A 15,220-nucleotide genomic window follows, 5' to 3' on the forward strand; every position below is an offset into this window, starting at 1 on the left:
GTCACTTCTGGCTTAATGCTTAGTACTTCGCACGTGGTGGAGTGCAACTATAGTACTTGTGACTTAGAGTGTAGTTATTACAAATGCATTGACCAAAAGTTGTGATGATAGATGTTGTTTAGAGAACTTGTGACAAAATAGAAGAGACTCGGAACACTAAGGCACAGATAAGAATAATCGTGAGATCAACTAGAATAACTGATTACTTTACAATTATCATTGTACATATGTAACATTTTCATTAGGTATATGTCATGTCAAACTGAAGCACGCACGCACGCACCAGGTCCATAGGAGGAGGACTCATCTTTGGCATTATACTACTTCCCCTAGAGAAGTTAATTCACCCCTGTATTTGTTTACATATATTATATAAACCCAAAATTATCTTTATTCAATTAGTTTAAAAAATTAATAAATTACGTGTAATGATTTGAATGTCAAAAGCCTATTAGAACTACCTCAAGATTATTTCATTAATTTTGAGGTTGGAGCTGTTGGAAAAAAAAACAGTGAGATTTGACTAATGGGCGCTGATAGATGCCCCGGGTCAAACCCCGGGTCAAGCCATGAAGCTTTAATAAAATGACGTCGTTTTGTTAGTTTTTTGGGTCGTTTCAATTTTTCTTAAAACAACGTCGTTTTGCTTGAGCATTCCAGTTCTGTATCAAACTCAGCTTTCTCTTGTAATAAAGAAACATAAAACTCATCTTTCTCTTTCGATTTTTCACTTCACCACAAAACTCAACTACATAACCCCAACTGCAAAACCCCTCAAGATCTATGTGTGTGTTGAGCTTTGAAATTCTGAAAACTCTTCTTAATTTCCAGAATTTCAGAGATCACTCAAAAGATTTCCATCATACTGCTGTCTCTGTTATTTATAATCTCTACTACTTCATGACAGTCCGATTCAAGCAACACAGAGGTTCCCCCCACTCTCAAAGCAACCTGCAATCCCCATTTCACAACTGCAGCTTCAGCCATTGCCACGTTGCCAAAGTATCTAGAAGTGTTAATGGCAACAGTTATACAATTTTGGTTCCCGTCTGTTATTACCACCCCCAGCCCAGCTACTTGTTTCTCAGCGTTCACTGCAGCATCTACATTTACCTTTAGCCACCCATTTGGAAGAGAATGCCCCTGGTTTTCCTTACCCTCCCTTTTCTGATTTGGCCTTAACCCATCATACTGGCTGGCATTTTTAAAAGACTCCACAATTGATTTAGCTCTTGCTACTAATCTGGCTGGAGCCTCTTGTTTCCCTTCAAAAAGCCACTTATTCCTAGCATTCCATATCACCCAAAGTAGAGCTGCAACTCATTCCTTCTCCACATTTTTTTGCTGCTTTGTCATATCTTCCATCAATCTAATTATATCATGGAATTGACCTTCTGGAGGGCTCCCTTCCGATTTGAAAAGAATCAGAATTTATTACTGATTGTGGATTGAGGACTTCGAATGGATGTGCTGCACTTAATCGATAAAGGAAAGGGGCTTAGCAAAACGGTGCGTTTTACGGGTTAATAAAAACGGTGCGTTTCATTTTCGGAATTTGACACGGGGCAACATCATTTTCCTTTAATTAATATTAGCTTCGAAACTAGCTGACGTGGATAAATATAGTGCAAGCAAGACTAGAGTCCTTGGTCGTTTGTCCGCCGTTAGATCTGCTGAGCTCTCCCACTCTCCTCGAGAGCTCAAAGGGTTTAGGGCTTAGAAACAGCAACAGCGAGATTTCATCACAGCCAGAGCTTCATAGTGAAAACTTAACGAAATGGCAGATCTTTAAAGTCTACTTCTTTTACACTTTCTAAATTCTAATTTACTTAAATTTATCTCTGAAACGACGTAGTTTCTGAACTGAAGATGTTGCCAAGATGGTGCAGAGCAGTCAGGTCACTAAATTCCATAACACAGAGAAATGATTTCCACGCCATTTCGCGCCAAAGCTACGCTATGGCCACTGCTGCTGCTGCTTCTGTGGAACCTGCTCCTCGTCCTACGAAACAACCGGTGGTATTGAAATTACAGCTTTTGCCATTTAGTTGATCACTTGAAGTTTAAATTTTTATTGTGTTTCTTAATTTGGGGGTTCTTATTGGCAGGTGAGTTTGGATAAAATGTTTTGGTCTAAACCTGCGTCGTTGGCTTTGGCGCTGGACTCTCCTCTCAGAGTGGATGAGCCAAAGTACGAGGGCATAAAACGTTTTATCCTGAAGCTCATGTTATTTTATAGTAAACAAAGCAAGTCTATTCGCGGCGCAAATGTGATTTACAAACGAGTCGTTTCTCAAGTTGATAAACCCGCCATTTATGATGGTTAGTCCTTGCTCTCATGCTAATGTTCATCTGCTAAAAGTAAATGTATTATTAGCTAGAGGCCTTAATATGTTAAGGTCCTAACATGTTAATTAGTATACCGCGTGGTTGTGTATTTTGAGATTTATATAAACTGTAAAGGGGTACATTATTGTTCTCTGTTTTGGTGCAGTGTTTAACTTGGAGAAGACCTTTAGAATGACATTCTCGCTGCTTGTTCTTCATATGTGGTTTTGTTTACGTCGCTTGAAAGAAGAGGGAAAGGAAGGTGTTGAGCTTGGTCAATATCTGTATGAGATTTACAATCATGACGTGGAGATGAGAGTATCTAAAGCTGGGGTTTGTGATCGTTATCTTTGACCTTTATATATTTCCTACTTAGAATTTGCTTTGGACCTATCTATTTTATGTAATTTAGTAAAAGAATATTGAAAGAAAGCACTCTTGAGCTCTCCATTAGCCTAGGCATTTATTTACTCTACCAATTAGGTCACTTTTTGTGGTTTGTGTAAAAACTACAAATTGCCTGATTTAGATATTGTCTTAGTGTTTTATGTTGATCACTGTAAAAGCTTTAGTATTGATCATTTGTACATATGAGACAGTAGACAATAGGTTTATATCTGTGTCTTTTATCAGTATGCCTCTGTCGGGATGATGTTGTAGTTCCGAGTAGGCTCTAAAGCTAATCTGATGTTTTCAGTCTCATCAATCATCAGTGGGCATATATTGTCAGGTCATATTGTATTCCCAACTAGAATCAAAGCTGGTTTGCTGTTTCCATATCTTGTCATTCATTAGTGGGCCACCAATGTTTGTATGTACAGAGATAGGAGGCTAGGAAAATTGCTGTTCTTTCAGATGACGTCTATTAAACTTAGTAGTTTTGGACAAGATTGCAAATGTCGTTTTCATCATTTAATAGTCTCTACCACACTTGTTACTTATTGGTCTATGCAATGGCAGGTAAACTTACTGTTGTCAAAATGGATGAAGGAACTGGAAAAGATATTCTATGGAAATATCGTTGCCTTTGATGCTGCCTTGCTACCAGAGGCTAAACAGGATGAACTACAAAATGTGATTTGGAGGTGAGACTTTCTGCAGCCCTGCCTAACTAAATCATTGTGAAAAAAGGTATATTCCCTAGGGTACGTTTTGTGGTAAATAAAAGGACAGTTCAGGAGTTCAGAGTCGGCTTGATGTTCATAATTGGATTGTGACTTGGGATTGGCCATACGCTCTTATTCTCTGCCTATTCAGAAGAACTTATATATTGACCATGTGTGTTATATTTTCTCTTTTTAATAATACTGGAAATGTTTCTGTTGCAGGAATATCTTCTCTGACGATGGCTCATCAAAGCCAGACGATGCTGCATTACGGGCAGTCCAGGCATGTTCTCAACTTTGTTTTGTCACTACTGTGTTTTGTCAGAGAAAATTATGAATCTCCTATGTTTGGAGAGATGTCATTTCTGCATTAGATTTAACAGCTCCTCTGCAATACGTGGATGAATGTTTCTTTGTCAATTGCCATGAAGAAGTCATGTTTCGGCCCCTTACTGTTATGTTAATGTGATGTACCATGAACTATTTCTTTTACACATGGAGCTGTTCTGCCTTCCTCACAATTGATGCATACTCTGTTGAGCATTGTGGTATAGATCATGAATACAGAAGAGGGTTGAGAAAGAACTTCATCTTTTTAATTGTTTCTCTTTCTCTTTGTCCATTATTTTTCAAATATCTTGTAGTTATTTTTCTTCTAAATCAAAGCCATAGCATAAATTAACCTTTTTGCTTATATCTGCAGGCAATGACGAGGTATGTCCGTCGAGAAGTGAGTTGCCTGTCCTTAACTGGTACACTACCCTTCTTTTTTTCCCGTTTGTTCATGGGTTGTGATTATGTAGTTAAACTACAGTATTTTGCTCCATGCTATGATTTATGTTTGCTCATCTAATTGACAATATGCAATCACTTCCTAGGCATATGATATGACAATTCTCTTTACCTTTCCTCTTTGTCCAATGGGTTGCTTGCCAGAAAAGAGAGTAAAAGGAGGGTTAAATATGATTATTGCTTTGAATTTTCTTTAATTGGTGATTGATAACAGTCATTTATCTTATTTCTACTCTGCAAAAAAATGTATAGTCTGTTTTGGTTAATTATTCTATTTTTTCATTGTTAAGAATCAAAACAATTTTATTGACTCTTGAACTGTCTTCTCTACAGGGTTCAATAACATCCTGAGTTTAGGAATGTTGAATTATTTTTGTCACTTTGTGAATATATGATCTTGGGTTTTCTGTTGGGAACTTGGGATTTTCAATGTTTAAAATTTAAATATGATGCTATTTGAATTTCTGAACCTGCGGTTAGTATATTAATTTGAGAAAGCTGGTCATTTATTTGGCAGACAAAGAAGCTATGTTTTCTGGGAATTTCATGTTCACTCCATTGGAGAATACATCATTTGGTCCGGTTAGAAGGTGAAGCAGAAGGTGGAAACTGAGAATCTTTTTATGCATATAGGAGAGTTGATATTGAAAGCATCTTCTCACGACAGAAGAGCAAAAAAATCAATTGTTTCTCTCAGTTGAGTTTTGTAAAGCAAGTGCATCGTCGTCAGAAACAATTTTTTTGATATCTTATAGTCATTTGATTTACAGAAAAAGTGATTTTCTGGCTTGCTGCTGTCATTGGATCTACGTTTATGCTTTGGTTGCTTAACGATATACGTTGAATTCTGTGATAAGTAATAAAGCAGTTAATAATGTTATTCATGTCAAAAAGTGATAAGAGGAATTTGATTTCACCCGGATTTTCCTGTTTTGAGAAGGTTTCCATCAGTTCTTTTCTTTTCGTTTCAAATCTTACGGAGAGCTAATTCCTGGCAGCGACGGCTGCGTAAAAATCCTTGCAACGCTTGTTTGTTGATTTCTTTTTGACAAAATTTTTATGAGTGTTTATTTTGTATGATATATTATGCAGTGAAAGTGCTTTATAAGAAGCACAATGAAGTCTTCTTTGAAGGAATATCTATCCATAAAAATTATCAGTTGCGGCGTCTTTATTTTATTATTTTATTTTTTAATGTAGATATGTTATGATTTTATTATTTTATTTTTTTAATGTAGATATGTTATGACGACATATAATTCAATAAAATTAATGTTCAATTCACTTTAAAAGTCTATAGTTTAATAGCGCGTTTAGTCATATAATTTAATAACGTGTGTGTTTTATTAAATCCTATGACTTAGTAATATATCCATCTATGTTTTTACCATAGGTATTATTTGGAAATCATAATATATAGGAAAATAGAAAATGTTACAATATTGATTGATTAATGTTATCAATTAGATTAGTTGTTTTAATTTTTAATTTTTGATTTTTCCTTTAAAAGGGTGGTACCCACCTCCAGTTTAAAAAAAATCACATTAGTTTAACAATTTCAAATAAAAAAAATTAGACAATTAATCAATTAAATTATTATTATTATGATCATCATCTACCACAATGGTAAATGGTTAAATTAACAATATAATTAAAGCCAAAGATGGTCAAGAGAATTACTTGAACGAAAATTAATTGATATATTGTCTAAACATTACTTTTATTTGAATATTTAGAGAATAATGTGAATTTTCCGTAATTATTTTTTCATGAAGTGGCTGTGTTTACTGATTATTACACAAACGGAAACAAAATTGTGATAATGTACGGATACCTCTCCTAAGATTTTCCTTTTTTAACTATTTTTAACAAAAGTCGTTGGATCCACTTAAAGTGGGATCCATTGACATCCGACTGAGTGCGATTGTAATACGGTAATACGGTTGCACCACAAATTTTTCCTGTTCATCGACATATGTCTGAGTTGTTACTCGTCAACCAAGTCAATAAGACGGTACCAGAGAAATTCAAGATAAAACTAAATGTTTTCTTTGTGCGAATGCATGGATGAATTTTAGAAATGGTGCATGAACGGATATAGCCCTTTCTAGTTAACAGGCAACAAACAATGATTCTCTCCTTCAACCTTCAATTTTCTAACTTGTCTGAATTCTCAACTCCAAATCCAATTTCTAATTTCAAAGTAAGAAACTCTTATTTCCATCTCCATGCGTTATCGTTGCTTTTAAGTAAAAATTTGTCAACTTTTTTATTTCCTCGCAGAAGTAATAATTCTAACACCAAATTGTTCTTGCAGAGTAGAAGTTCAACTGCCGTGGCTTTTCATTCTCAAACTACCCAGAAACTAAATGTGGCCATTAAAACTAAATTTCCCATTTTAACAGAAGCTAACGAACCTCAAAGAAAATCTCAAATCCAGCCATTAATCGACCTCCTACGTGACTCTACAAATAAAGGATCTTTGGAACTAGCTAAATCCCTTCACGGGTTTGTGTTAAAATCCGATTTTTCGGACAAAGACTTGTTAATCTTGTTGAATCATATAGCTCATGCTTACTCAAAGTGTTCTGATTTTGATGCTGCTTTTCGGGTGTTTGATAAAATGTCACAAAGAAATATTTTCTCTTGGACTGTCATGATTGTTGGGTCGACAGAAAATGGTTCTTTCATTGATGGGTATAAATTCTTTTGTCAAATGCTTAATTCCGGGGTTTTGCCTGATAATTTTGCATATTCTGCAATTTTGCAGACGTGTATTGGTTTAAATTGTGTTGAATTGGGTAAGATGGTGCATGCACAGATAATTATAAAAGGCTTTGCTTCTCATACTGTTGTTACTACATCTCTTCTCAACATGTATGCTAAGTTGGGTAGAGTTGAGGATTCCTATAAGATGTTTAACACCATGACGGAACATAATGAAGTTTCTTGGAATGCAATGATTTCGGGGTTTACATCAAATGGACTTCACTCAGAAGCATTCGATCATTTTCTTCTCATGAAGAGTGAAGGAGTCACACCGAATATGTTGACAATCATTGGTGTTTCAAAAGCTATTGGGCAGTTACGTGATGTTGACAAGGGGAAAGAGCTTCAGTCTTTTGCCTCTAAGTTGGGCATGGACTCTAATGTGGAAGTGGAAACTGCTTTCATTGATATGTACTCGAAATGTGGGTCTCTGTGTGATGCAAGAGCTGTTTTCGATTCCATTTTAATTAATTCTGGAGAGAATGTGCTGTGGAATGCAATGATTTCTGGTTATTCTCAAAATGGGTATGGCCAAGAAGTTTTAGAGCTCTATGTGAGAATGTGCCAGAAAAATATAAAAGCAGATGTTTATACATATTGTAGCTTATTCAATGCAATTGCCGCGTTGAAGTATTTGCAGTTAGGGAAGGCAGTTCATGGGATTGTTCTAAAGTCTGGAAGTGATGTGCTGGTTGTAAGTGTTTACAATGCAATTGCTGATGCCTATGCCAAATGTGGGGCTCTTGAAGATGTAAGGAAGGTTTTTGACAGGATGGGGGAGAGAGATATGGTGTCTTGGACAACTCTTGTGACTGCTCACTCTCAATGTTCTGAATGGGAGGAAGCACTTGCGATTTTTTCCCAAATGAGGGAGGAAGAATTTAGTCCTAACCAGTTCACAATTTCCAGTGTTCTTGTATCTTGTGCTGGCCTTTGTTTTCTAGATTTTGGTCGGCAAGTTCATAGTCTTTGTTTCAAGACTGGGTTGGACACTGACAAGCGCATAGAAAGTGCTTTGTTGGACATGTATGCCAAATGTGGCAATATAAGTGAGGCAGTGATGATATTTGAAAGGATTTCCAACCCTGATACTGTTTCATGGACAGCTATAATATCGGGTTATGCCCAGCACGGTCTCTCGGAAAATGCCCTTCAACTCTTTAGAAGAATGGAACAGTTGGGTGTGAAGCCTAACTCTGTTACCTTTCTCTGTGTTCTGTTTGCTTGCAGCCATGGAGGACTGGTAGAGGAAGGCCTGCACCATTTTCAACAAATGCAGGAAAAATTTGGTCTGGTGCCAGTGATGGAACATTATGCTTGTATTGTTGATCTATTTGGTCGTGTGGGTCGCTTGGATGACGCGATGGAGTTTATAAGACAGATGCCAATTGAGCCAAGCGAAATGATCTGGCAGACCTTGTTGGGAGCATGTAGAGTTCATGGTAATGCTGAGTTAGGTGAAATTGCTGCACAGAAAGTCCTTTCAGTTAGACCAGACCCAGCTACCTATGTTCTGTTATCCAACACATATATTGAGACCGGGAGTTATGAAGATGGACTTACTCTGAGAGAAGAAATGAAAGAGCAGGGAGTAAAAAAGGAACCGGGATGTAGCTGGATTTCTGTAGAAGGTAGAGTTCATAAATTTTATGCAAGTGATCAACAACATCCGCAAAAAGAGGATATTTATGCCACGTTAGAAGAGTTAAAGGAGAAGTTCAAGTCCGTGGGTTATGCACCGGACTTGGATGTTGCATTGTAAAGCATAAATATATGAGATTATTCAATTACAAAAAGGCATTGAAAATAGTTTGATCAGCTCCACACTCCGCTCAAATTGACTATTACCACCTCCTTTTCTTATCATTACCAAGTCATCAGAAGTTTTTTGTTATGTTATCGATGTGGAGCTGAAATTTATATTGTCAAGAAGATATGAAGATTTTGGGCACAAATTTATCAGAGGATCCTTTGCACACTACAGCTAAGTCAGGTAATAAACAAACTGTGGGTCAGATACCGGTGGGAAATCCTGAATTTGTTCATGACTTAAACCATGAAGGCTACACTTCAATGCACCTGGCCACAGGGAGACTGCTTGTATACAGTAATCCAGAGACGTGCCTTTTAAAGGACAAAGGTAGGAGGATACCTTTGTATGCAGCAGCTTTGAAGGAAGAATTGATTTTTAATTATAAGATTTGTTGAGTGCTTGCCCTGAGTCTGCAATGGAGGTCAGACCAACAAGCATAAAGCCACTTCATGTTGCTATCACGGATGATCAGAGCAAGCACTTACTAGACCGGGCCAATATTCTAGGGCTATGTCACAGTTGACCCAGATAAAAGAGAAAAGCTTGTTATGTGATACAGGGACGTATGTCATTCATTGGAGGGGAGTAAAGGATTTTGGAAAAAAAAAAATTGGAATCTTGACAGGCTCAGCTTGCACGAAGTTTGGTTGGTTTTGTTTAAATAAACAATGAGTATTAGTTGAAAAATGGAAAAACAATAAAAAATTTATTGTGACTAATTGGCTTTTGTATTTGTTTTTACAGGAAAACCTTATGGCTAGCTAGAGGATTTAGCGTACTTGAGAATTAACAGCAACTGGCTTGCCGCAAAATCTTCCCATTTGATTGAACTCTGACCTATAAAAATATTTTCATTTCTCTAGAAAACAAAGCCAAGAACAATTCACTCTTAATTTTCCCACTATGCTATCAACCATAGGAACCAAATCAAACTCAAACATAACCTTCTCCTCGTCTCACAATTATCAACAATCACCAGAAGTGACTGGGAACTTGGATGACCTTTTAACTGAAATACTTCTTTGTATTCCAATCAAATTGCTGCTCAAATTCAAATCTGTATCCAAACACTGGCTCTCCCTCATCTCCAACCCTGTCTTCTGCCACCGCCTAAGTCTTATTCGTAAACCAATCACAGGCCTTTTTTATCATCATTTTGCTCTCCAAGTCAGTAATCCTGAGTATGACTTCATCAACCTTGATTCCAATCCCTCTAGTCCTCCCTTCAGAACTCTCACCTTTGTTAATACTTCATATGGGAACCAAATCCTGCAATCTTGTAATGGTCTATTACTATGTAGCAGTGGACACAGCAACTACTATTTTTATGATCCTACTACTAAGTAATACAGGATACTTCCTCAACCCCGCATTGGCAGAGGAGTTTCTAGATCAATTTTTGGTGTTAACTTAGCATTTGATCCTTCAAAATCATCTGATCACAAAGTCATCTATGTAGGAGCTTGTGATTCTTTTCTTGGTGGCCAGCTTCATATGGAGATTTACTCATCAGAAACAAGTGACTGGAGATATGGAGGTACTTTAACAGCACCAAGTGGTATAAATTTCAATACTGGTGTATTCTGGAATGGTGCCATTAATTGGGTAAGTTCTTCTGAAATTTCTTTATATTTTGACATTGATCAAGAGAAACTGCAGGAAATGCCAATGCCTCCTGTTCCTGATGGATGGGATAGCGGGATTTATCAATACTTTGGAGAGTCTGGAGGCCATTTACTTCTTATTGATTTTTGCGGTGCCTCTCCCTTCATAGTATATGAAATGAGGACAGACTATTCCGGTTGGTTTGTGAAGCATCATGTTGATCTGGGTGGGGTTGCAGCTGCATTTCCTGAGATGATTAGGACTTATCTTGATCCAGACGACTTGCACTACTATGGGTATTCGCTATTAGGTGTTGTAGGTGAGGAGAATGACGATGACTCATATTTGTTGTTGCACCTGCCTAATAAGGTAGTGCATTATGATCTCAAGGATAAGACTTACAAGAACCTTCTTGATGTTGCTTCAGATGGCAACCAAGCTGCAGATGCAAGTTCATTGCAGTATCGATGGTTTGGTGCTTTTCAGTACTATCAATGTCTTGCTTGTGTTTGATGATATCTCTGCTCAAAAAGATTGTTAATTTAGGCCAATATGGATTTAGCTATTATCCTTGTATTGGTTTCAGGCTTGAAATTCAACATGTTCTGTCAAAATACAAATTAAGGTGATAATCAATCTGGTTGTAATCCTCGAAATCTTTTCAATCCAAAATTTTGCTTGAAATCAAAGTCTTAGTGGTTCATTGTAATCGTCAAGATGTCGTTTTTTCTTCACGCTGGAGAAACCTTTGAGCTTGTTGACAATTCAGGAACTGAACTTTTCTTCTAGCCTAAGAACATCCACGATTTTGCTTGTACTATTAGCCATTTTAGATGACGAACCTCAAAGCCCATGAGGTCTGTTGTACTTCAGTTTAATCAATGTTATCACCTACAAAATCGATTCTAGTCCTAAAGACCCAGTCCAATCTATGAGGTCAAATTATGGCTAACAATTAAAACAATTTTTATAAAATTATTAACAAAAATGGCTAAGCATGCATGGAAATCAATGTAAAGGTAAAAACTTGAAAGTCAATAGGTATGGATAACAATTAATACAATATTTATAAAATTGTTAACAAAAATGGCTAAGCATGCATGCAAATCAATGCAAAGCTGAAAGTCGGCCTAGATGACAATTAAAACAATGTTTATGAAACTGAAAACATAAATGACTAAGTATGCATTAAATTTAAATACAAGCACGCATAAACTAAATGCAAATGAAGAAATGAAGCCTGTAAATAGCAAGCTTCACAAGTCATTCAGGCATCCATCCATTCTTTTAGTTAAGCAATCCAAAAGAGAATTAAAAGTTAGTTAAGAGCATTTTCAAAAACTAATTTTTCTTCAAAAATATATTTTCTACATTCAATCTGAATATATTTCAAAAATAATTTTAAAAAAACTTTCAGTATTATTCCAAATATAATTTTTGAGAAAAAATTTAATATTCTTCCAAGAACATTTCTAGAAAACATTTTTCAGAATTCTTCAAAAAAAAAAATTCCAAAACAGTACCTTAAATAGTTTTCAACCACATTTCAATATTCATTTTCCAAAATATATTCTATTTTCTCAAATTTTCCCTAATTAAACTTTTTAGACTATAGCAATTGTAGAACATTAATATTAAGTTACCGATTCTTCATTATTCACTATTGTACTTTACTCCTACATCACTATCACAACAGGTGTCATTATTGTTTAAGCCTAAATCTAAACAACAACTAGAGTCAAAGTTGTAATAAGAGTTTATTTAGGTCACACCAATACTTGAATATATTTTTAAACTTTACTCTTCAGACCATACAACAAAATCAAGCCGATCACAGACTACTAAGCTTAAATTTCCAATCAAGTCCAATTTAATTTCAATCGAGAAAGAGCCTACCCTTATAACACATGACGTGGTGAAATTTTCGCCCCCAAACAATCAACACCTCCAATCGGAAAAATTTTGCAAATCTTTCTCAGTTTTTGAGTAATTAATTTCAATTCTCATATACCACTGTGATTTGATGATTGCTTTGGTAATTTTGACACCGATATACGAAAGTGCTAGGAGAGTTTCATTGTTTCAATGTAACTGAAGCTCACAGAACATCAGAAAAAAAAAAAAAAATCAAATTGGTTGTATGATGCTAAAAAGTAATTGCTTGCATGGTTCATAAGTGATCGGGATTTCCTGTTCAGCAAATTGACTATTTGGTGGGGATGAATAGATGCTTTTATCTAATTATCTTTTTACTCTTACTGCCTTCTGTTTTTTCCATACATTTGAGGAGTGAGGTTGTCTTTTGCTGCTGAAGATTGCTCAATACGCTATGACTTTTCACAATTGACCTTGAAAAAAGAGAATAGATTATTAACAGGCACTTTTTGTTGAAGATTTAAAAAAAAAATGCAAAATGAAAATGAGAATGTTGACAGCTTCCAAGAGGTTTGATCATTTCCATTTGAATGAAAAATGAAAAACAAGTAATGACTCGGTCAAGATTCTGTATTTGTTTATACAGTCAACAATACTGCTAGCAAGAGGCTTTAGCTTGCTTTAGCTGTGGAAGGCAGACTTGACTTCAAAGATAAGATTTCTTTTAGTGCTTGGTCTGAGTCAGCGGCGGAGGTCATATAAAAATATTTCCACTTCTCTAGAAAACAAAGGCAAGCAAAAATCCACCCTTAATTTTCTCACCATGCCATCAACCATAACAACCATCACAAACTCAATCATAAGATTCACCTCCTCTTCTCAAAATTATCAGCAATCACCGTCTGAAGTGATTGCGAACTTGGATGACCTTTTAACTGAAATACTTATTCGCCTTCCAATCAAATCCCTGCTCAAATTCAAATCCGTATCCAAACACTGGCTCTCCCTCATCTCCAATCCTGTCTTCTGCCGCCGCCTAAGTCTCATTCGTAAACCAATCACGGGCCTCTTTGTTGATCGTGTAGCTCTAAAAGTCAATAATCCTGAATATGACTTCATCAACCTTGATTCCAAGCCCTCTAGTCCTCCCTTCAGAACTCTTACCTTTGTTAATGATTCATATGGGATCCAAATCTTGCAATCTTGTAATGGTCTATTATTATGCAGCGGTGGACACGGCAACTACTATATTTGCAATCCTAGTACTAATCAATACAGGCTACTTCCTCAACCCCCCGTTGGTGGAGGAGTCTCTAGATCAATTTTAGGCGTTAACTTAGCATTTGATCCTTCGAAATCATCTTATTACAAAGTCGTATATGTAGGAGCTTGTGATTCTTTTCTTGATGGCCAGCTTCATATGGAGATTTACTCATCAGAAACAGGTGACTGGAGATTATATGGAGGTACTTTACCTGCACCTAGTGGTATAAATTTCAATACTGGGGTATTTTGGAATGGTGCCATTAATTGGGAAAGCTCTTCTGAAACTTCCTTATATTTTGATGTTGACAAAGAGAAAGTAAAAGAAATGCCAATGCCTCCTATTCCTGACGGATGGGATAGGGGGATTTATCAATACTTCGGAGAGTCTGGAGGCCATTTGCATCTTATTGATTTTTATGGTGCCTCTCCCTTCATAGTCTACGAATTGAGGACAGACTATTCTGGTTGGTTCGTGAAGTATCATGTTGATCTTGGTGGGGTTACAGCTGCATTTCCTGAGATGATTAGGACTTACCGTGATCCACAAGACTTGGACTATTATGAGTATTCAATACTAGGAGTTGTAAGGGAAGAGAATGATGACGACTCATACATGTTATTGCACTTGCCTAATAAGGTAGTGCATTATGATCTCAAGGATAACACTTTGAAGGAAGTTCTTGATGTTGCTTCAAATGGAAGCCAAGCTGTAGATGCAAGCTCATTGCAATATCGATGGTTTGGTGCTTTTCAATACCATAAGAGTCTTGCTAGTGTTTGATGATGTCTCCGGTCAAAAAGGTTATTGGTCTATGCCATTATGGATTTTTCTATTCTTCTTGCATTGGTTTCAGGCTTGAATTTGAACATGTATGTTTCTCAAAATACAAATTAAGGTGATAATCAATGTGTTTGTAATCCTGGAAATCTTTTCAATCCAAAATTTTGCTTGAAATCAGAGAGTGTTTGTGGTTCATTGTCATCATCCAGATGTCATTTTTTCCTTCTCGCAGAAGAAACCTATATGATTGTTAGAGTATATTCCAGATTGTTCCAGCAAGTTCTAGAGTGCTCGAGATGAAGCTGTTGATTATTGTAAGCTCAGCTTAATAGATTAGTGATCAGTGTGTGTGTATTTGCCAGCTTGGCATCAGGTTGTTGTAAGTTTAGTTTCAGGTTGTTCTAAGCTGTACAGCTGTCAAACTTCTATTGGTAGTGGTTAGCTGAGTTAGTTATTCAATCTTGTATAAATATCAAGCTCTGTATCTTCTCGAACAATTAATGAAATGTTCATAACAAATTTCTTCTCATTCTCTTAATATTTCTCTCTGTTTCACTCTTTGTTTTCCTCTCTTTTTTCTTTCTTTCCAAACACATTACTTTGTCTTTTTACAGTGCTTGTTGACAATTCTGGAACAGAGCTTTTCTTCTAGCCTAAGAACATCCAAGAGTTTGCTTCTACTATAGCATCAGTCGTACATCAGTGTAATTGAAGCTCAAGGAGCATTAAAAAAGAGTTAAAAAAAAAAAAAAAAGATAGTCAAGTTGGTTACATGATGCTAAAAGTAAATACTTGACATGGTTCGTGTAAGTGATCAGGATTTATGTTCAACAATGGCAACTTTTTAAACTTCTTTCTGCTACCTGCCATCTTTGAGTATTTTGA

At 36.2% G+C, this 15,220-nt stretch overlaps 4 protein-coding genes across 9 annotated transcripts; all 4 read left to right on the top strand.

The window, feature by feature from the left end:
• Positions 1–1,611: 1,611 nt before the first annotated feature.
• LOC102629629 (uncharacterized) lies at positions 1,612–5,148 on the top strand. Of its 2 annotated transcripts, none has more exons than XM_006490135.4 (7): positions 1,612–2,016; positions 2,109–2,322; positions 2,495–2,661; positions 3,289–3,413; positions 3,657–3,717; positions 4,138–4,186; positions 4,744–5,148. In XM_006490135.4, the coding sequence occupies exons 1-7, from the start codon at positions 1,870–1,872 to the stop codon at positions 4,818–4,820; spliced, it is 840 nt and encodes a 279-aa protein (XP_006490198.2). In that variant the 5' UTR covers positions 1,612–1,869; the 3' UTR covers positions 4,821–5,148. The 2 variants fall into 2 exon arrangements, with proteins under 2 accessions (XP_006490198.2, XP_006490196.2); XM_006490133.4 differs by having other exon boundaries at positions 1,615–2,019.
• A 952-nt stretch (positions 5,149–6,100) lies between these two features.
• On the top strand, positions 6,101–11,122 carry LOC102630603 (putative pentatricopeptide repeat-containing protein At1g56570). 5 transcript variants are annotated; one of them, XR_008051976.1, is made up of 3 exons: positions 6,101–6,429; positions 6,544–10,366; positions 10,468–11,122. XR_008051976.1 is itself a non-coding variant. In XM_006490137.4 (2 exons), exons 1-2 carry the CDS (start codon positions 6,355–6,357, stop codon positions 8,755–8,757), a joined length of 2,289 nt encoding a protein of 762 aa, XP_006490200.2. In that variant the 5' UTR covers positions 6,101–6,354; the 3' UTR covers positions 8,758–11,122. The 5 variants fall into 5 exon arrangements, 1 of the variants encoding a protein (XP_006490200.2); XR_008051975.1 differs by having other exon boundaries at positions 6,544–10,345; positions 10,457–11,122; XR_008051974.1 differs by having other exon boundaries at positions 6,544–10,345.
• LOC102630302 (F-box protein At5g07610-like) lies at positions 8,931–10,926 on the top strand. The gene is made up of 2 exons (XM_052433463.1): positions 8,931–9,151; positions 10,161–10,926. The coding sequence occupies exons 1-2, from the start codon at positions 8,931–8,933 to the stop codon at positions 10,924–10,926; spliced, it is 987 nt and encodes a 328-aa protein (XP_052289423.1).
• A 1,989-nt stretch (positions 11,123–13,111) lies between the features above and the next one.
• Positions 13,112–14,335, top strand: LOC107178607 (F-box protein At5g07610-like). Its single transcript, XM_015533966.2, has one exon. The coding sequence runs from the start codon at positions 13,112–13,114 to the stop codon at positions 14,333–14,335; it is 1,224 nt and encodes a 407-aa protein (XP_015389452.2).
• Positions 14,336–15,220: the final 885 nt, after the last annotated feature.

This window comes from Citrus sinensis, chromosome 9, assembly GCF_022201045.2.
Source record: "Citrus sinensis cultivar Valencia sweet orange chromosome 9, DVS_A1.0, whole genome shotgun sequence".
NCBI lineage: Eukaryota > Viridiplantae > Streptophyta > Magnoliopsida > Sapindales > Rutaceae > Citrus > Citrus sinensis.

Coding starts and splice junctions, on each gene's coding strand:
- LOC102629629 (XM_006490133.4), top strand. CDS start 1,870: ATGTTGCCAAGATGGTGCAGAGCAGTCAGGTCACTAAATTCCATAACA. Junction 2,020..2,108: donor GTCCTACGAAACAACCGGTG/GTATTGAAATTA, acceptor TCTTATTGGCAG/GTGAGTTTGGATAAAATGTT. Junction 3,718..4,137: donor CTGCATTACGGGCAGTCCAG/GCATGTTCTCAA, acceptor TTATATCTGCAG/GCAATGACGAGGTATGTCCG.
- LOC102630603 (XM_006490137.4), top strand. CDS start 6,355: ATGATTCTCTCCTTCAACCTTCAATTTTCTAACTTGTCTGAATTCTCA. Junction 6,430..6,543: donor ATCCAATTTCTAATTTCAAA/GTAAGAAACTCT, acceptor TTGTTCTTGCAG/AGTAGAAGTTCAACTGCCGT.
- LOC102630302 (XM_052433463.1), top strand. CDS start 8,931: ATGAAGATTTTGGGCACAAATTTATCAGAGGATCCTTTGCACACTACA. Junction 9,152..10,160: donor AAAGGTAGGAGGATACCTTT/GTATGCAGCAGC, acceptor TAAGTAATACAG/GATACTTCCTCAACCCCGCA.
- LOC107178607 (XM_015533966.2), top strand. CDS start 13,112: ATGCCATCAACCATAACAACCATCACAAACTCAATCATAAGATTCACC.